Source organism: Corythoichthys intestinalis, chromosome 16 (genome assembly GCF_030265065.1).
Source record: "Corythoichthys intestinalis isolate RoL2023-P3 chromosome 16, ASM3026506v1, whole genome shotgun sequence".
Taxonomy (NCBI): domain Eukaryota; kingdom Metazoa; phylum Chordata; class Actinopteri; order Syngnathiformes; family Syngnathidae; genus Corythoichthys; species Corythoichthys intestinalis.
In genome coordinates, this window is record NC_080410.1 from 4,248,046 (window position 1) to 4,269,836 (window position 21,791).

Below are 21,791 nucleotides of genomic sequence, written 5' to 3' on the forward strand. Positions count from 1 at the left end.
TATAAACTTTGTCTTTGTGTTTTAAGGAATTTAAAGGTGCTAATAAATGCTACAAGGGACTTTACATTGATAGCAGAGCATATTTTGGACTAGAATCTATCCCAAAAAATTGACATAAAAGGCTTGATAATGAAATCAGATCCCTATCACTCTTTCTCGGCTGCCTTGGCCCCGCCTTCTAAAAACATCTAAATGGAAGATTCCACACACAGAATGACTTGCAGATTTTTGCAGTCAACTAGCATGCTAATCCTAGTCTTTCCATTCTCATTTTGCTGTGTGAGCGTTATGTCATAATGTCGACATGTACTAGCTAGCGCGGCACTAGAAAGCTAGACATGATCATCAATTCTGGTTGTGATGTCACAATCAGAATTGCTGAAATAAAGTGAGCATTCCCAGATGCAAAACAGCCAGATTTTAGTGCCACTTTTCATTTCATAGCATGTTTTATAGTGGAGAAAAACGATTGCTATTTTCAGAGAGACGGCAAGAACCAAAAGTGGTATTTTGGCAAAAGGATTTTGCCATGTGGCATTTTTTTTTTTTTTTTTTTTTGCCTTTTTTTTTTTTTTTTTTTTTTGCCACGTGGCAAAATTTTGCCATGTGGCATTTTTGTTTGCCATGTAGCAAATTGGATTTTGCCATGAGGCTTTTTTTTTTTTTTTTTTGCAATGTGGCTTGGGTGCCAGTTGAATGTCAATGCGCTCTAATTTAGTTTTGTTTCGTTTATTCACGCATCATATCATGGTACACACAGGAACATGGTCATATGTACAAGCAGTTCATCTGATCAGATGCATGAAGGGGACACTCCGAATAAGCTATTCAAAGCTTTTAGTAGGGGCCCAGTCAAACAGCACACACATACACACACCCATACACATACATACAGTTGACAATGGAAAATTTTAACATTTTGATTACATCGGATTTGACGTGATACCGTAGTAGTGTTAGTCAAAGACTCAGCATATTAAGTATACATTGCAAGGAGGTGAGCTTTCAGTTTTTTCTTAAAAATGTAATGTAATGTAAAGTGTATGGTCAAAAATCACAGCCACACGTTTTTCTGTCATTTAAAATGAATGGAAAATTGGATGTGCATAGCCTTTAATGGCCTAGCCTGACTTGGGTGCCAGTTGAATGTCAATGTGCTGTAATGGTAAGTGGATGGCCCAAAATCGCAGCCACACATTTTTTTCTGCCATTTGAAATGAATGGAAAATTTGGAGGTGCATAGCCGTGAATGGCATGGACGTGCATGGCCTGCAAAGCTGCATTATACCCCCCAAACCCCCCCCCCCCCCACCCTGAAAAATGCCACAAACCAAAATCCATTTCGCACTTCCAAAAAAAATGCCACATGACAAAATCCATTTTACCCATGGCAAAAAAATGCCACATGGCAAAAAAAAAAGCCACATGGCAAAATCCATTTTGCCACATGGCAAATACCACTTTTGATTCTTGGTCCTGCTGCATTTTAATTTGAAAAGTGACAGTTTAGACAAATGACAAACGTTTTATGCGGTAAGGGTGTCAAACTCAATTTTTGTCACAGGCCACATTGTTTCGTTTTCATACGGAGGGCCATTATGTTTGCACAGGGGGCTGCCGCTATTAATCAACTAATTATTAAATGATTCATTAATTATTTTGCTTTTCGATTAATCGTTTAGGGTCAGTGGTCCCCAAACTATTTTGCAACACGGACGGATGTAATGTGGGCCTTTTTTTCACGGTCTGGCAATGAGGGGTAGAAAATGACAGTAAATATAAAACTAGGGCTGTCAAACAATTAAAATGCTTAATCAAGTTAATCACAGCTTAAAAATGGATTATCGTAATTATTGGCAATTCAAGCCATCTCTAAAATATGCCATATTTTTCTGTAAATTATTGTTGGAATGGAAAGATAAGACACATGACGGATATATACATTCAACATACTGTACATAAGTACTTTATTTGTTGTAATATATCCACAAGATGGCATTAACATTATTAACATTCTTTCTCCTAAAGGGATCCACCGATAGAAAGACTTCTAGTTCTTAAAAGATAAATGTTAGTACAAGTTATTGTAATTTTATATTAAAACTGGCTTCTCCAGTCGTGAAGGGTTTCTTAGCATTAGCAATACGGTTTGCCATGATGTTCTCAGTGCATTCGCTTTTGTTGCCTCGTTTGCTAGCTTTTAGTCACATATTATGCAGAAGGGACTTGGTTGTAGGTGTCACGTCTGGGTGAGGGTTGTCATGTCTTGGTATATTGTCTCTTCCTGCTTTATTTTGAAGCCTCACCCTCCTGTTTCCACCTCACCCTTCCTGCAGTCTCACCTGTTTCTGATTATGATTACCTATTGTTCCCACGTGTGCCCCATTCCTCATGTGCTTAAATTGTCTCTCCCTAGTCTCGTGCCAAAGTGTCTTCGTCCTTCGTTGTCACTACAGCCTGCATTCATAGTCCAAGATATTCTACGTTGTGAGTTTATTCATAGTATTCTACAGTTTTGTTCTTTTATACCTAGTGCCAAGTCCTTTGTTATAGTATTATACTCCAGTGCATTTTGCCTGGCTCTCTTGTTTCCCGTTTGTACCATTTTATTTCATAGCTCGTCATTTCCTCCTTCTGGAGCGCCCTGAGTTTGTTACTGCCTCTGATTATTTGTGTTCAATAGTGATGGGTCCGTGAGACCTCATGAAGCATGTCGACACAGTGACACACTGTGTTGACACAGTGTGGGTACTGTGTCATTGAATACTGACACCTGCTGGACATAAAAAATCCCTACAGGCAACCCACTTGACAGACTGACACTGAATTGACGACATAGTAAAATCAAATCATTTAAGTCTTTGCATTCGTATTGCATTATTCCATATCTTTAAATTATGTGAACATATGATGTGAAAATGTAAGTAATAATGAATGGGTGAATGAGTTTGAATGTGAATGACTTTTTTTTTTCTGATAAAGTTTTATTCAAAAACATAGCTTTTTTAATGTTTAAAATTTAGTTGGTTCCTTTTTATCTATTATTTAAAAACAAGCAATTTCACCTGCTGTGGACAACACACACTCTCATGGAACCAACAGTGCCAGCATACACAAGAATTTCTTAGCCACTTGAAAGAGGTTTGGATAAGATATCCATTGGCTCCTCCAGTATTGAAGTAAATTTGCATTGCGTGCCATGTTCGGCTCAGCCATTCATCGTTGCACTTTTGCAATTTCATCTACAGTTGCATTGCCTCCTTGACTCCCCACTTCGTCATCTAATGTGCTACCATAACCCATCAGAAAAAAATTGAAGTGGACAGTAAATAAATTATAGCTTAATTACCGATTTCTAATAAATTACCAAAAAAGCTACTGTGGGTAAGTAAAGGAATGGCTCTATACCTGTGTTTATCTTGTTGATTATCAGAAACTTCATTCTCATGCTTGGCCCAATAATGCTTCAACATTGAAGTGGCAACCGTTTGTAAATGACAGGTTGAAAGTGCAAATAAGGCATTTCACCTGAGGAAAAAAAAAAAACGTTAACAATACAACCAGGTAACTTGGAGCCGCGCCATGCGACACGATCCGTTCAGAGCTGGACTCGTACCCGCTCGCATTACGCGTCGAAAACAAAAGGCAAGCGCTCTTACCACTATGCTAGCTAGTTAAATGCTAATTAATATTCTTGGAAGCATCAAAAGGGGATATTTCCACGCACCGCAAACGACGGACCCGCGCCTACTTTTCACACTAATAAACTGAAAGAGTTTCCTTAAAATTAATTGTATTTTGAATGGAAGATTAGTGAGTTTTCCCTGTGTTACGTCCATTTCCACAGCATGTAGACAACGAGGAAGTAACCGTGAGTTGTGGATTGTTTCAGCAGCTCCATCGCGTTGACAGACGCTCTTCCTTTTGAACCAGTTTGCCACGTCATGACTGTGTCGACACAGTTCAATGAGTTCATGCATCGGTCACGTGATTTTCTTGTAGCGATACGCGCACCGACGCAGGGGTTGCTCCATGAGCTCGGCGCGCGCGCCGGTGCATTAGTATCACTGGACCCATCACTAGTGAGTTTATTCATAGTATTCTACAGTTTTGTTCTTTTATGCCTAGTGCCAAGTCCTTTGTTATAGTATTCTACTCCATTTCATTTTGCCTGGCTCTCTTGTTTCCCGTTTGTACCATTTTATTTCATAGCTCGTCATTTCCTCCTTCTGGAGCGCCCTCAGTTTGTTACTGCCTCTGATTTTTTGTGTTCAAGAAAAGACTGAATTCTGCATGTGAGTCCGCTCCGTTCCGTCCAAGTGTGACAGTAGGATTAGGGTTACCTAACCCTAACCTGTAAAAAAAAAAAGCTGTCCAAAGACTTCGCTGCCACAGCACACAACCAACAGCAGCTAAAGTTACTGTTTACATTGACCGGCGCTAGGCTGCTATAGGTGTGCAAACACACTAGTAATTGCGGCCAACCACTTGATGGCGACCTGTACAAAGCTTTACTAGGATTAAACTATAGAGTAGGCAGGGATATTGATGTGTCAACAGCCACAAACCAGATTGCAGTCTCTAATAAATTATTTCTCTGCGGCCCGGTAGCAAATACGCCATGGACTAGTACCCATCCGTGGCCCGGTGGTTGGGGACCTCGGGTTTAGGTTATTATTGATGACCTAAAAATGTTGCAAATGCAAATACTACCCGAATAATTTGAATATCAAGTGAAAGTTTAACATAAAATATGAAACTAATTTTATTGAGCCAAGTAGATATTAGATGAATAAAATGCAAAACATATGTCAAATTAACCTAGTTGAATTGGAGAAATACCTTCTGAGCATATTCTAATTTCATGAGTGGTACCGTGTGCATATAAAATGGGGGGAAACTCATTTTCTTTTTAATCTTTTTGTTTTATTAACCCCCTTCAGACCTTTTTTTTCTGCTGGGCAAAAAAAAAAAAAAATCTCCGCCGATTTTTACTCTACTCAAATACTAGAACAAAGTGCAAATTTTTGGTTGGAGATATTTCATGCTTTTATTGGTTGTTTTTAATGAGCAATGAGCACATGCTTTTGCCATTTTGAAATTGCGTTTTGTCTCAGCCATTTTCAAAGAGCCAAAAATAGCAAAGAGGGCGTGCTAAAAATTATGATTTCGATGGTTAATGTTTCATCCAATAATCTCCCAGAAGTGGATATAGCAACCAAATTCTGTGTATTAATTGATTTACAGACGCGAACGTTGAAAATTGTAGACCTGCACCAGGCTGGGAAGACTGAATCTGCAATAGATAAAACGCTTGGTGTAAAGAAAACAACTGTGGGAGCAATTATTAGAAAATGGAAGACATACAAGACCACTGATAATTTTCGATCTGGGGCTCCATGTAAGATGTCACCCTGTGGCGTCAAAATGATAACAAGAACGGTGAGCAAAAATGCCAGAACCATACGGGGGACCTAGTGAATGACCTACAGAGAGCTGGGACCATAGTAACAAAGGCTACTATCAGTAACGCAACACGCCGCCAGGGACTCAAATCCTGCACTGCCAGACGTGTCCCCCTGATGAAGCCGGAATACGTCCAGGCCCGTCTGCGGTTCGCTAGAGAGCATTTGGGTGATCCAGAAGAGGACTGGGAGAATGTGTTATGGTCAGATGAAACCAAAATAGAACTTTTTGGTAGAAACACAGGTTCTCGTGTTTGGAGGAGAAAGAATACTGAATTGCATCCGAAGAACACCGTACCCACTGTGAAGCATGGAGGTGGAAACATCATGCTTTGGGGCTGTTTTTCTGCAAAGGGACCAGGACGACTGCTCTGTATAAAGGAATGAATGAATGGGGCCATGTATCGAGAGATTTTGAGTGAAAATCTCCTTCCATCAGCAAGGGCATTGAAGGCGAGACGTGGCTGGGTCTTTCAGCATGACAATGATCCCAAACATGCAGCCAGGGCAACAAAAGAGTGGCTTCGTAAGAAGCATTTCAAGGTCCTGGAGTGGCCTAGCCAGTCGCCAGATCTCAACCCCATAGAAAATCTGTGGAGGGAGTTGAAAGTCCGTGTTGCCCAACGACAATCCCAAAACATCACTGCTCTAGAGGAGATCTGCATGGAGGAATGGGCCAAAATACCAGCAACAGTGTGTGAAAAGATTGTGAAGAGTTACAGAAAACGTTTGGCCTCCGTTATTGCCAACAAAGGGTACATAACAAAGTATTGAGATGAACTTTTGGTATTGACCAAATACTTATTTTCCACCATGATTTGCAAATAAATTCTTTGAAAATCAAACAATGTGATTTCTGTTTTTTTTTTTTCCACATTCTGTCTCTCATGGTTGAGGTTTACCCATGTTTCATAATTACAGGCATCTCTAATATTTTCAAGTGGGAGAACTTGCACAATTAGTGGTTGACTAAATACTTATTTGCCCCACTGTAAATACTGCTGGTACTATTGCAAATGGCAATACACATCGCATAACAAATAAATTATTAATAAAAATTGGAATAGTAATATAATTCCTGTAATAATGTAATGAATCGGGTTCTAATGTGGCGGATGTGTTTGGACCTGGACCTGAATGCTCCCGCGTGGCTGAAGTGACAGTGAGATAGGTGCGGTAGAGACTTTCTCTTTTAAAGTGCCTGTGACACCAAAAAGCATGTTTATTTCATATTACACGCGGTATTTTATGCTCCTGAATGAAATGGACCGCTTGGATGTGTGTGGAAGCGATCGATATATTTATTTTAATTTTTTTAACCCACGCCATGAGAACGAGTGACTTCTGGCACCAGTCTCGGGTTGAGGAAGAAGGCGAATGCAACTTCAGTGGTAGAGATTATCTTCACAAAAGAGCCATTACTATATAGCATGCAAAAGGACCGGGATTCATCCGGGATTTTGCGGATTAATTCATTTATTTTTTGCATCACGCCAGCCCAATGTGCTGCAGGCTTTTGTTGCTACACAAGGGAGAGTGGTATGAGGCTTTTTGGATTTCCAAAAGATCCTTGTTAACCGTGTTGGCATTGGCTCTTGATCTCTTACTCACAACACCACGCATTTGTTTTCTGTTCTGGAGGCTTTAATAAAAACTGAGTCGTCACACACAAACTGAGAGGCTCAGGGTGCGGTCAAACAATAAACACAAGTTTTGAGGAATGAGGCACACACATTTCAGAATCTGACTCCAATATATACCTCACGTTTTACAATCTAGAGGGGGTTTACTTTAATCATTCAAACCATTGGTGAACAAGGAACAGTTCTGGGGGTTGTCTTGTGACTTCCCCTTACTTGATTAAGACTTGAAGAAGACTTGAGTAGACTAAGGGGATCATGTGGCGCCTGTGTGTTCTTTAAAGGACTAAGATAAGTGAGCTTACTCTTATGACACCAAATGGTATATGTTAAACTAGGGTGACCATATTTTGATTTCCAAAATAGAGGACACTCAGCCCAGCCTCAAGATACTTGAATTTTACTCGCAGTTCACTCAAAGATGTCTATATCAATTTAATATATTTAAAGTGTGCCCCCTCACTCTGGATGGGAAAATGCTGTTTGAAAATAAAAAATGACTAAAATATAATATAATATTATATATATATATACAGTGGAGAGAACAAGTATTTGATACACTGCCAATGGGTTTTCCCATTGTGAGTGTATCAAATACATGTTCTCCCCACTGTATATATAATGCAGACCCATGGAAATGTAGTCCAGTCAATACACATACACACAGTAGGCTATGTGCCAACTAAACATTTTTATAAATTACTATCACGGCAATTGACCTTGACAAATTGTTATTCCCATTCAATTGATACTCTCAATGTTCTAGACTGCACACGAACAATAACCGAAGTAAACTGACAAACTATTCAACCAGCATGTTTCCAAACGTAGCAGTTCAAAACTAAGTTTCCCATAATGCCTAGGATGGTTTAGCTTACTAATAGCTAGCTGAGGCAAAAATCAAACTTTGCTAGAAAAGTTTACAATCATCGGCAGCCCAACGATGCGACACCAAATGGGATTTTACAGTCAAAGCTCCGACAGAAGTCAACAGTTGCCATTATTTACGTATTTATCGTTAAAAACTTAACAACTGGGCAGGCGTTGTGGCCAAATTGTCAACCCAGTAGATGGCGGTAATGCCTCATGATAGGGGTAAACTAGGGGCCAACAAAAACAAGCAGAACTCCTCCTTTCCTCCCTTCTAGTAGGAGCCATGTCAACTGCTGCAACCCAGCGGCCAGAGGGATTCTCTTCAAATTTGGCCCGTGAAAAATCATTAAAACCGGACATTTTTATGAATTTATAAAACCCGCCCAGACGACGAGGATACTACGTGAAAGTAGGACTTGTCCGGGCAAAAGAGGACGTTTGGTCACCCTAGTTAAACTAACCAAAATATGGATGCATGATTGCTTCTACTGAGAAGAAAAGTCTACATAATGTACAGTATATATAATGGAACATATGAGTACATAACAACACCCATTGGCAAAACAAGTCCGACAATCAAGAGACCATTGGACGGATGACTGAGTAATTATGCAATATGTCAAATACTGGGATCATGGCAAATGTTATAATAAGGTGGCTTGCATTTTGTGGGTGATAATACTCCTCCTGTTTTGTTTACATTTTCGACGTTTCCCCATCTCTCCCTGGCGATGAGCACTGCCTGCCCGCCGAGCCGTAACGTACCCGCCGCTGGGGGTTGGCCGATCGGTGACGGCTGTCATCCTTGCCGCCGTGTGTGACATGAGGCGAAAAAAATTGGAACAGCTGCTCGGCAGTCATTCTCCAGCTGCTTCCCCAGCAACGAGCACTCCTGCCCACAGCAAAGGAACGACGAGCCGAAACTTTCTCACTGCCGGGGGCTGGCCGATCAGTGAAGACAATCAACCCCGCCGGCGTGTGCAGAGGCGGAGTTTGACTTTTGGGGCAGGGGGGGCACAACATGTTGATGACCCCGAAACGCAGTGTCAGCAATAAAACTTACAGGAATATTCATAATAATAAGTTGGCAATGAGCGTTTTTTTATTTCCCATCATTCTATAGGGGAATTCTAAATCAGGCTGCTAAGGCAATACTTTTTGCCAAGATCGTCATCCATTGAATAAGGGTACGCCCGGTGTCGTGCCAATGTAGTTACCCCAGTCAAAAACTGTATCCCCTGGGCGGAACCATATGGAGGTAGATTTGTGTCTTTATTATTCAATCAAAAAAAAGTTGCTTAATTCAAAATAGATATTTTCAATTAAAAAAAGTCAAATAAAAAAAAAATGTATTTGAATGCAAAAATATATTTGAAATAGGGCTGTCAAACGATTAAAATTTTTAATCAAGTTAATTACAGCTTAAAAATTAATTAATCGCAATTAATCGCAATTCAAACCATCTATAAAATATGCCATATTTTTCTGTAAATTATATATATATATTCTGTAAAATAAATGGTTGAAATGGAAAGATAAGACACAAGATGGATATATACATTCAACATACGGTACAAAAGGACTGTAGTGGGCATTTCACTCTACTGTCATTTAAACCTGTCTATGCTGTCCTCACTCCGAAGCGTCTACTTTTTCCAAAGCTAGACAGCTAGTGAACGACGCCTTAATAATTAGACTTCTTCCTTTTTCATCTGATTTATTAATAAAATGGCCTCAAACCATTGTCCTCTTTAGACCGTTGTAAAACTACAAAAAAAAGTACACAAGCAGTGCATTAGCAACAACGTTAGCTTAGCACGCTATACAGGTTCACTAAACATAAACAAAAAGCGTCTCATACAAAAAATATAACATTTCGCTTACTAACATAATATGTACATTCTTTACAACAACCATACTTACGGACAAATCTTGTCCAAGGATCATATAAGCCCAACATTATCAGCCCGAGACGTCGTGCAGCCATAATGAACTGGAAAGAAAACAATAAACCATGTCGCAAAGCGACCACAAGAGTTCGCTGTTGGACAGCACAAAAAGTCTTGCTGTAAAACTTACCAAAAGGCAGAATACTTTCTGAGCGGGACATGTGCGTTAATTGCGTCAAATATTTTAACGTGATTAATTTTAAAAATTAATTACCGCGCGTTAACGCGATAATTTTGACAGCCGTAATTTGAAACTCCAAAAAATGCATGTGAAAGCTATTTTTCTTACATTTTTTTTTTTGGATTGGAGTCGTTTTTTTTTTTTTTTTTTTGATTGATTGAAGCAACTTTTTTGATTGAAGTAATGTTGGTTTGTGTTTGGGCCACATTTTGGCTAGGACGTTTTTGACTTTTTATTATTCAATCAAAAAAATAAGTTGCTTCAAAAAAGATATTTTCAGAAAGAAAAATCACTTCAATCACACAAAGAAAAATTTCAATCAGAGAAAACGTTTTTGAATGCGAAAAAATATTTGAGATTGAAAAATTTGCATTTGAGTACAATTTTTCATTGAAAAGGTTTTCTTTGATTGAAGCAATCCTTTTTGTGTTTGGGCCATATTATGGGTAGGACAGTTGTGTCTAAATCATTCAATCCCCCAAAAAGTTGCTTCAATCAAATAAAATATTTTCAATAAAGAAATAAAAAAAAATTGAAAAATAAAATTTCCCTCCCCTAACTTTTTTTCTTCTTTTTTTTCTGAAAATTAGATGCAAAGTAAATGACCGTCTAAGGTGCTGGTCACATAATCTGTTCGAAAAATAACTTTGACCCGTTATAAAAATATATATTTTTTGTTCATTTAATTCGTTTTTGTTGCAGTTTTATTGCTTTACAACTTTTATATACTAGTGTAGCATATAGGAAAGTCAATTACATGCTATGACACTTTTCGAACACCTGTGATTTTTTGTTTTCGTGAAAAACACTAGGAAAAGCTGCTCGGTTTGGGTTAGCATGTCAGCTAGCTGTCACGCCTTCTGTTTTGTTTACACTTTTTCCCCTGTCTCCGAAGCCGGGGGTGGGGGGTGCTGTGGCAGTTGCTGGACTAACTCCGGTGGCATAAAATACCGTTTGGGAGGTGCAAGAAGTCGGCAGTTTTGACCATTATGCAGTAACTCTGCCCTGTTGTACTGAATAAATGCATTTTTAATATTTCATTTTCCATTTAGCACAATACTGTGACTGGTCATGACCATACCATTTATTTAGCAATTGGGGAAAATACTTAAAAAGAATATCCTGTAAAAATATTGGAGCAGAGAGATGAAAACAATGATATTTTGCTGCTCTTTCACATTTTCCTTGTTCTGAATCTTCCCCCTCAATGGGCTGAATTCTAAATCAGCTGAAATCGTGACTCTGCCGACGTCATTATCCAGCTGGGGACGCTAGAGCGCTATAATAACAAGTGGGGATAAATGGCACATTTAAAGACTAATTTCTCGTCATCTGCGCTTTGCCAAATTGTTGTACATAGTCGAATCGTCTCGAAATATGATTTTAATTCACATAATAATGCTATTTAAAACTTGTTTATCCTGTTGTTGTTGGCGTCAGTTGCGGCGGACAGTAGGCGAGTTGTGGTGCACAAGTTCTGCAATAAATGATTAAAAACCTGACAAAGCTGGCGATTTCTTTGGCGATGTTACAATAATAATAATTGTCACCTTAACTTATGACGTAGGAGGAGGTCCGCCAAGATCGTAGACGTTCTACGGCTTTATTGTTGAGCGAGTTTATAGACACGCACACCACGCGTCATGTTTTTCTATCATTTCCATCTTCTTGTCAATGGTATGTGTCACCTTTTTGCTTTTTTTCACCACCTGCACTAACCTTCTTGGAACCCATGTTGATTTCTGTCACAAGAAAATCTGCCGTGCGTCGGTCTTGCAGGAAAACAAAATGCAGCACTGTCATAAATCGTCCTATTTCGAGTATGTTGTCGGATGTAGAAACAAATGACGAGTCAAATTTTATGTTGGATGTCGAAAAGATCATGTGTCGAAGTACCACTGTATTTCTAATACTTGGCCATAGACTTCATAATATATTGACGAATCACTTGCCCCATACAATGCGCCATGCCTTCTGGTAGGGGGCCTGGGAGAACTGCAAGTCTGTCAAGGCTGGCTAAAAGTTGACCCAGAAGGTGCTGGCGCGCTCTTCCATCAAGAAGCAGTGCGTCAGGCTCATCATGGCGGTCATCAACTCCTACACGGTCACCGGGCTGAGGCTCCTCGCCGTGACTACGGGCAAGGAGCAATACAGGGACATGGCCGACATCCTAGAGATGTTCCAGAGGACAATGGAGAGCTGAAGACGCCGCTGCTCATGGAGACTCATGTACAGTGGGGTAAATAAGTATTTAGTCAACCACTAATGTTGCAAGTTCTCCCACTTGAAAATATTAGAGAGGCCTGTAATTGTCAACATGTGTAAACCTCCACCATGAGAGACAGAATGTGAAAAAAAAAAAACAGAAAATGACATTGTTTGATTTTTAAAGAATTTATTTGCAAATCATGGTGGAAAATAAGTATTTGGTCAATACCAAATGTTCATCTCAATACTTTGTTATGGACCCTTTGTTGGCAATAAGGTAGGCCAAACGTTTTCTGTAACTCTTCACAAGCTTTTCACACACTGTTGTTGGTATTTTGGCCCATTGCAGAGCTCCTCTAGAGCAGTGATTTTTTGGGGCTGTCGTTGGGCAACACGGACTTTCCACTCCCTCTACAGATTTTCTATGGGGTTGAGATCTGGAGACTGGCTAGTCCACTCCAGGACCTTGAACTGCTTCTTATGAAGCCACTCCTTTGTTGCCCTGGCTGTGTGTTTTGGATCATTGTCATGCTGAAAGACCCAGCCACGTCTCATCTTCAATGCCCTTGCTGATGGAAGGAGATTTTCACTCAAAATCTCACGATACATGGCCCCATTCATTCTTTCCTTTACACAGATCAGTCGTCCTGGTCCCTTTGCAGAAAACCAGCCTAAAAGCATGATGTTTCCACCCCCATGCTTCACAGTGGGTACGGTGTTCGTCGGGTGCAATTCAGTATTCTTTCTCCTCCAAACACGAGAACCTGTGTTTCTAGCAAAAAATTCTATTTTGGTTTCATCTGACCATAACACATTCTCCCAGTCCTCTTCTGGAAGATCCAAATGATCTCTAGCGAACTGCAGACTGGCCTGGACGTGTTCTGGCTTCATCAGGTGGACACGTCTGGCAGTGCAGGATCTGAGTCCCTGGCGGCGCATTGTGTTACTGATAGTAGCCTTTGTTAGTGTGGTCCCAGCTCTATGTAGGGCATTCACTAGGTTCCCCCGTGTGGTTCTGGGATATTTTCTCACCATTCTTGTTATCATTTTGACGCCACGGGGTGACATCTTGCATGGAGCCCAGATCAAAGATTAGTCAGTGGTCTCGTATGTCTTCCATTTTCTAATAATTGCTCCCACAGTTCATTTCTTTACAGCAAGCGTTTTACCTATTGCAGATTCAGTCCCAGCCTGGTGCAGGTCTACAATTTTGTCTCTGGTGTCCTTTGACAGCTCTTTGGTCTTGGTCTTAGTGGAGTTTGGAGTGTGACTGACTGATGTTGTGGACAGGTGTCTTTTATACCGATAATGAGTTATAACAGGTGGCATTAATACAGGTAACGAGTGGAGCCTTGTTAGACCTCGTTAGAAGAAGTTAGACCTCTTTGACAGCCAGAAATCTTGCTTGTTTGTAAGTGACCAAATACTTCTTTTCCACCATGATTTGCAAATAGATTCTTTAAAAATCAAACAATGTGATTTTCAGTTTTTTTCCCCACATTCTGTCTCTCATGGTTGAGGTTTACCCATGTTGACAATTACAGGCTTCTCTAATCTTTTCAAGTAGGAGAACTTGCACAATTGGTGGTTGACTGAATACTTATCTGCCCCACTGTATGCCTTAGGTAGGTGTCTGTTTTGGTTTTAGGTCAGTAGCAGCTTTGGTTTTGAAAATATTTGAATTTTAAGTTGTTTTTTAAAAAAAATAGGCCCCCTATGAATCGCGCTGCACCCCGTCAATATATTATGAAGTCCGATTTGGCATACTTTTTCATGTTATGAAAGTTTTGAAATAATTTTGTTAATTTTGAAAATTATACATTCCAACGTTTATTGACTGGCATATCAGGAACAACAGAAATTTTGTTTAAATTTGAGTGAAAAAACAAGGTCAAACAATTAATGCACGTTTTACTTTAGCGGGCCACACACCATGACGCGATGGGCCGGATCTGGCCTCTGGGCCGCAGGTTGGACACCTGTGTTTTAAAGGAACTTTGATGCACAAGTAATGTCACATTACACAAACAAAACCCAAAACAAAAACAAATGAGGAATTGTGATAAAATGGTGTTTTTATTAATAATTACATACAGTATTTGTCTTATTGCACTTCCAAGTTAGTTAAGAAAAATAGTGCAATCAACTATAAACACACACATTAGATAAAGAGGTACCATGCAGCGTACAAACAAGCCGAATATAAAACAACAAAAAGCTTTCTTTTCTTCTTTTGCTACATCATCCCGGAGCTGCCTGCAGCTGCGAAGCAGTCAAAAGTTTGGCGGATTGATCCCATATCAAACCCTTTTCTTTTCTTTACTGTCATGTGGGCAAACACGATTAGCGCCGCAAAATCGCTCCTACAATGCAATTAAACGCTTTAATGAAAAGCTGGGAGAGGCGAACGTAATCAAAATATATAGCCAAAAACATCTTTGGTCCGTCAGATAATTCTATAACACTTTTATTTTTAAAGCATCAACACAAAGGGCTCGTCATTGGCAGACGGTCCCTAGATTGGGATTGAAATCGAAGGCCAAAATCATGACATTTTCTAACCCTAAATAAAGTGTAAGCATGTTTTGTGCTTAGATTCGGTGTTTGTGTGTGGATAAATTTTGTTTCCTGGCCACGATTGCAAATATGCCCCAAAATAAATTTTGAGCGTGGCTAATCACAATGCTAACGGGAAAAGGCGCACTTGTGTGCATTTAAGACATGATTGAAGGAAATAAAGGCATTGTTTCCAGAAAAAAAAAACTACAAAAACATCCTTGGATTAACGGCGAATGAAGTCCAATCCATTTGTAGTGTGAGGGATGCTTGCGAATTAACATATATAGAAGGCTAGATGTCTGATATGTCACTTTTTCGCGTTAGGGTCGTTCCATTAGTAGATCGTTCTTTGAAAATGTTCAACCAATTTTGGAACAGCTTGGTTTTTCATAAATGCCAGCGAGATGCAATAAATTGCATATTTAAGAATAATCAGAGGCGGGTAGGTTAGCCAAAACTATTACTCAAGTAAGAGTAGCGTTACTTCGAAATAATATCACTTAAGTCAAAGTAGTCATCTAAAAAAATTACTCATGTACAAGTGAATAATCGTAAGTAAGTATCCGGTTGACACCATGGGGCCCTGATGACCGAGGACAAAAAAAAAAAAAAGGGGGGGGGGGGGGGGTTAGTCAGAAAGAGATGAGATTAGGTTGGGTGGAGCGTACACAAATCAGCAATGTGAGGTGTAGAACCCAATATTATGTGAATCACTTCTAAATGCGGATATGTTGACATCCTATTCTATGCTGCCTGATCGCTAATCCTGGCACCGATAGTTTATCTGCTTGAGTGTATCTTACTGCACCCAGTCATGCATGAATCCCATCAGACGTGTGATAGTCCTGCAGACAAGTGAAAATGCTGGGCGGGGTGCCCTAGGGCCACGGCCACTCACCAGCCAATCAGTGGGGGCGAGCCAGCATAGCCCATCCCTTCTCCCGTAGCTCCAGCAAGGGGGCGCAGCCATTCCCCTGGTACCCTGGGTGCTCCCCAGCCACCCCCCCGTGACCCAGTGGGGTCCCCCGTAGACATGTGGCGATTGCCGGTTTCAAGGTATACCGTGGTATGAAAACGTCAAGGTTTCAAAACCGCAAAAATTTCTCATCATACCGTCTCTAAGGTATTAGCTATTTTTCATGTTCTACAAATACAGGGGAGAAATCCCTTGCTTACAGCTGCAAGGCTCAACCTTCCTCCACCGGTTGTTGCTCAGTGTCAGCGAGTCAGCTGTGCTACACAATGGCTGCAATAGGTGAAACTCCTGAACTTTTTTCCCCATCAAAGAAAATGAAATGGCTGGTATGGGAATACTTTGGCTACTGAAAAGTTACAAACGGCTGCAACTTGGAGGAGGAGTGCCAACTTGGAGGGTGGATACCGAGGAGGTAATACCTCCAATATGATTTTGCATTTTTACAAAATTAAAGGTTAGTAAACACAACAACAAAATTTTATTCCAACCTAACATTGTACTTATGTTCCAATTTACTAATATGTTTAGAAAAATAAAAATACTGTTAAATGGAAAAAAGTTTGTTTTTTTTAAAGATATCCCAAATTAACACCTTTTAGTGCTGTAATTGCAAAACTGTGATACAGTGATATTTTGACTTAGGGTTATCATACCGTCAGAATATCATACCGGCACATGCCTAGTCCCCCGGACCATCCGCACCCCCATTAACCGGCCTTTAGGGAAGGAATGATGGGACTATCCCGCCACCCCCTGGACCCCCAATTCGCATCCTCGAACGGGCGCCACACCACACGCAGGAGACCAGGAGACAACCCACCACCCCTGCAGTGAACAGCAAGCCCCACCCCAGATCCCACGGGCCCCAGGAAGGCCCCCCGACAACCCGGCTGATAGAAGGGCAGCAGCGGCAGCTGCCGCAGGCAGGCAGAGGCGGGCGGAGCCAAAGACAGGCCCAAGGGACGGAGGTGCATCCACCCACGGGCCGAGAGGGGTGTGTTGTATGGTACCGGGGAGCACCTCAGGCCGGTAGAGTACTGTTCCCGCCACCTTCACAATGGCAGATTTTTTGTTTTTTTAACTTTTTTTTTACCTCAGCACAACATTACCTCTATGAACTGTTATTATTATATACTATATCCTATTACATGACAATATTAGGCCAACAAAAACCAAAAATCCAATTTCAACTAGAAAAATCTACAGAAATAAAAATATCACCCATCTACAGAGCATGAGTGCTCTCGAGTGGAGAAAACCTAAACCTACCTACACACTATATTTGGTTATCCGTAGTCTAACGGTGCCAAATATAAACAGGGAGAGAGATTGAAGTCTGCGCTCTCCAGTAATGTTGTTGGCAGCACTCTACGCATAATTTTTAAAGACGCCACGTGATTGAACAGGCTGGCGTAATCATAGGACCACTGACTGGAAGCTTGTGTGTTGTCAGGTGACTATATTTGCAACATCTCTTTCTATACAGTGAAAAAAATAAGTATTTGAACACCCTATTTTGCAAGTTCTCCCACTTAGAAATCATGCAGAAGTCTGAAATTTTCATCAAAGGTGTATGTCCACTGTGAAAGAGATAATCTAAAAAGAAAAATCCAGAAATCCCAATGCATGATATTTTAACAATTTATTTATGTGATACAGCTGCAAATAAGTATTACAAGGCAGTCTTAAGTTTGCCTATGACCATTTGGATAATGCAGAGGAGTCATGTTTTGTTGTCAAATGATAGTAAAGTAGAACTTTTTGGTAATAATTCCACTAACTTGCTTGGAGGAAGAAGAATGATGACCTCAAGAACACCCTCCCTACTGTGAAGCATGGGGGTGGTAGCATCATGCTTTGGGGGTCTTTTTCTGTGCACTGGACAGGACGAGTGCACTGTATTAAAGAGAGGATGACTGGGGCCCTGTATTGTGAGATTTTATGGAACAACCTCTTTCCTTCAGTTAGAGTACTAAAGATGGGTCATGCTTGGGTCTTCCAACATGACAATGACCCGAAGGACACAGCCAGGAAAACCAAGGAGTGGCTCCGTAAGAAGCATAACAAGGTTCTAGCATGGCCTAGCCGGTCTCCAGACATTAACCCAATAGAACATCTTTGAAGGGAGCTCAAACAGCCCGGCGACAGCCCAGAAATCTGACTGATGGGTGGGCCAATTGTGATTTCTGGATTTTTCTTTTCAGATTGTCTCTCTCACAGTGGACATGCACCTACGATGGAAATTTCAGACACCTCCATGATTTCCAAGTTGGAGATTTTGCAAAATAGCAGGGTGTTCAAATACTTATTTTCTTCACTGTACATAATATGAGGAATAATGTAATGATTGTAGTGTAGCCCGATTATGAGTGGCATTTCTTCTTCACAGGTCTACTCCAGTAAAATTAAGGTGTGGTAAAACTGAGTAAATTCTTCTCAAAAAGTTACTCAAGTAAATGTAAAGCCTCATTACCCACCTCTTGAAACAATTAGATATTTGACCTTCCAGCCTGAATCATATTGATACGGTTTGCATAAGCCAATCCGTCAAGATTTCAACGAGTTAAACCTGTTCAAGCAGGCGTTGCAGATTTACAACTAAATGCTAACAATCATCCACATATTTTAGAGGGTTAAAAGTATTTTACTTACGCCGCTGACTTTAGACATCTAGCCTTGTATATTTCAAATCTATAGTTAGCCCACTTTAACAATTGTATGTCTGCCGTATGTTGCCGGACGGCATATGTGAAGCACGCGCCTAACTTCAATAATTCATTGCGACAGACACACAAAAACAATAACAGCTTATGACACAAGTCAAGGTCAAGGTACCACTTCTTTTATCGTTGTTAGCAAAGCTGCGCCGCAACGTCATCGATCCGGGACGAGTGGTAGAGAAACCGCAGAAGAAGAAGAAGCTGCGGAGGCAACGGCGGGAGTGACTTGAGCTGCCAAAAGGCAACATCTGTTTCCAGTTCCAAGTTCACACAATTGGCCGCATAGACACTAATGCAAACCTGATCCGAGACCTTATTAAAACGCCTCCGTGAAGGTTGCGGGTAAGGGGGGAGGGACAACGGCAGCCTTCGAGGAACGTTCCGAAAGAAAGCAGACGTGGAAGTTCTCGGTGGCGACGCCAACTTTGGCGGCCTCCGCGTCAGACGGGGTGCGAGGGCAGCTCGAGTAGGGCAGGCGCGGACGGGTGGCGGAACCCCGTCGGAGTCCCGTCGTGGATTTTGACGCCGTCACTTTTGCCTCGTTGCAGATGCGTGGCGTTGAAGTAAGCATTCATCAGCTGTGTGATCTCGCTCAGCTAGGACACAGAAAGACACATTACATACATTAGGTGGTGTCCAATAACGAATTGAAATGAGTCACTAGTAGACGTCAGATCCATTTGAACTGGGAGGATGGCAGCGAATGAACCTTGGCATTTTATTAAAGGAGCATTACGTAAGATTGGTGGCCAGAAATTGAACTGCAACCAGAATGAAAATATTGATGCACACAATATCTCCTTTGAGCTGCCAGATTAGTACTGTGCAATGGATCATCGAGCTGTGCTATCATATCAATGTTGCATTTCAAAATTCATTCATTTCAGAAACTAGAAAATGCCATTTCTGGGGAAATTACATGGGTAACTTTGCTGTGCTAGTCGGTATACTTATAATACAAGTACACACACGTTGTCGTAGTTGTAGTACAAGTACACGCACATTAACACTAGAGTTGCAGCTATTTGAATCTTTTTTCTAATCGAATTACTCCATTTAATTGTTGCAGCAATAGTTCACACACTTGTAGTACACTCATGTTCATGTACTTGGAGTACAAGTACACGCAAGTACACATACTTGTAGTACAAGTACACATACAAGTAGTACACTAACACATACTTGTAGTACAAGTATACTCAAGTACGCGTAATTGTAGTACATGTACTCGTAGAACAAGTACAGTGGTATGAAAAAGTATCTGAACCTTTTTGAATTTCTGCATAAAATAACCATCAAATATGATATGAACTTTGTCAAAATCACACAGATGAAAAAAAAAACAGTCTGCTTTAACTAAAACCACCCAAACATTTATAGGTTTTCATATTTTAATGAGGATAGCATGCAAACAATGACAGGAGGGGGAAAATAAGTGCTCTGCCTAAGGAGACTTAAAGGGATCCTCGACCCTAAATACATGTAGGCTCTAATAAACCACAATTGTTCTCTTGTAATAAAATATGTTGTTAGAAACACATAAAATGTTAAATCAATGGCAATATTTTATAATATTTAGTACATATTTTGACCAATAGTTGGCGCCATGTTTTGCGGGGTCGGAGTGATGACGTAAATGGGATGTTTCCAAATATGTAGCGTGTACAGTACAACAATTGCGTATCACTGCCTAAACTCGCGAAGTAAAATGCCACGATGTGCTGCTTTTGGATGCAATTTCCAGTCAAATGGAAACAAGGGGAGTGACATGAGTCTCCACAGATTTCCTGTTGACAAGAAGAGGAGAAAGGTTTGGGAAAATGCCGGTAGACTGGCAAAACTTCCCAAGGACCCAAGGCTTTGTTCTTGCCATTTTTCTCCTACCGCGTTCGAGGCTTTCAGTTGATGACAACTTATGAAAGAGCTCACTGGAGCGGCTGGATATAAGCGCAGACTTAAACCAAATGCTGTTCCAACTATTTTCCCTCAAAAGAAGCCTCAACGTGCCTCGGATATCGAGTGAAATGCGCGCAATAAAGCGCCAAAGACAAGACACTCTGGCCGCTCTCTTAGGCAGCCAAGCCTCTCCTGTAGGAGCCAGCGGTAGGCGAACCTTCGGGGATACCGCTAGTCACAGAGGAAGCTAATAATTCACTTCTACTGTCAGTTCACAAGGCAGTAAGTGTGTCTGTTCAGTATTCACCTAATATGAGTGATGCTGCTACTCAAACTGATCCAAACACCGATGCAATTGTACAGTGGCCAGATGATGCGCGCTGAATACTTAATATGGACCAACCTTACGTAGCTAAACTTGAGCTGGATGTACAAGACATGGGGGACACTCGATCCAGACGATGAATCTAATAAGGACTTCCACGACACGACTCCAATCCTGACTATCACACGTGTGCATTCATAGTTTTATTACCTCCAGTGAGAGTTTATAATGTCAATAGTCATGAAAATAAAAATGCACGAATGACAAAGTGTGTTCAAACTTTTGGCCTGTACTGTATGTAAAGTACACAACAGCTTTGGATGCTAACAATCTACATAATTATACTGGGATAAGTTTGACCACGCAATAGCTTACCTTGAAGATCTGCTAACAAAAACTGTAGTCCTTAACAGCATACAGTCTCTTGCTCCGTTGTCATTGAGACACACTTGCGCGCGTACATCACCAGTTTTGCTTAACTCTTGCCTTATCAGCTATTTCCTGCTCTGCATTTTGCCTTTGCTGCTCGTCTAGTGAATGACCGACAATGCTGTCCTGCTCTTCACTTTACCGATCTGGTTCAAATTGGAAGGGCAGAACTGACGACATGTTTGTGTAGCTAACGAGTGACACGCTGGAAGTTCGGCAACGGGCCCCGTGACGTCACCGCACTGCGACATCAACAAGAATAGCGACCTATCACTTAAAATAATTTTACAAATTTTTAAAAAACGAAAACATTAAGAGGGGTTTTACTATCAAATTATTATAACTCATACTAACATTTATCTTTTGAGAATTACTTGTCTGAAAGATCATTAACCCTTTTAAAGAGCAACTGAAACCAATTTTTGTGTGCCCAATCACTGATGAGTGGTTTAACGTTGCCCTGCCCACTATAAAACTCACACCTGGTAAGAATTGTCTTGATGAGAGGCATTGTCTGATGTGCATCATGGCTTGGTCAAAAGAGCTGTCTGAAGACCTGCGATCAAGGAT

The 21,791-nt window shown here is 40.7% G+C and overlaps 1 protein-coding gene across 1 annotated transcript in view; it reads right to left on the reverse strand.

Annotated features, from left to right (window-relative positions):
• Window positions 1-14,240: 14,240 nt before the first annotated feature.
• The window catches only part of plekhh3 (pleckstrin homology, MyTH4 and FERM domain containing H3), a 154,986-nt gene continuing 147,435 nt past the window's right edge, over window positions 14,241-21,791 (reverse strand). The window contains exon 13 of the mRNA XM_057860785.1: window positions 14,241-19,167. Coding sequence (XP_057716768.1) covers window positions 19,012-19,167 — 156 coding nt within the window. The 3' untranslated portion in view covers window positions 14,241-19,011. The remainder of the gene's footprint in view (window positions 19,168-21,791) is intronic.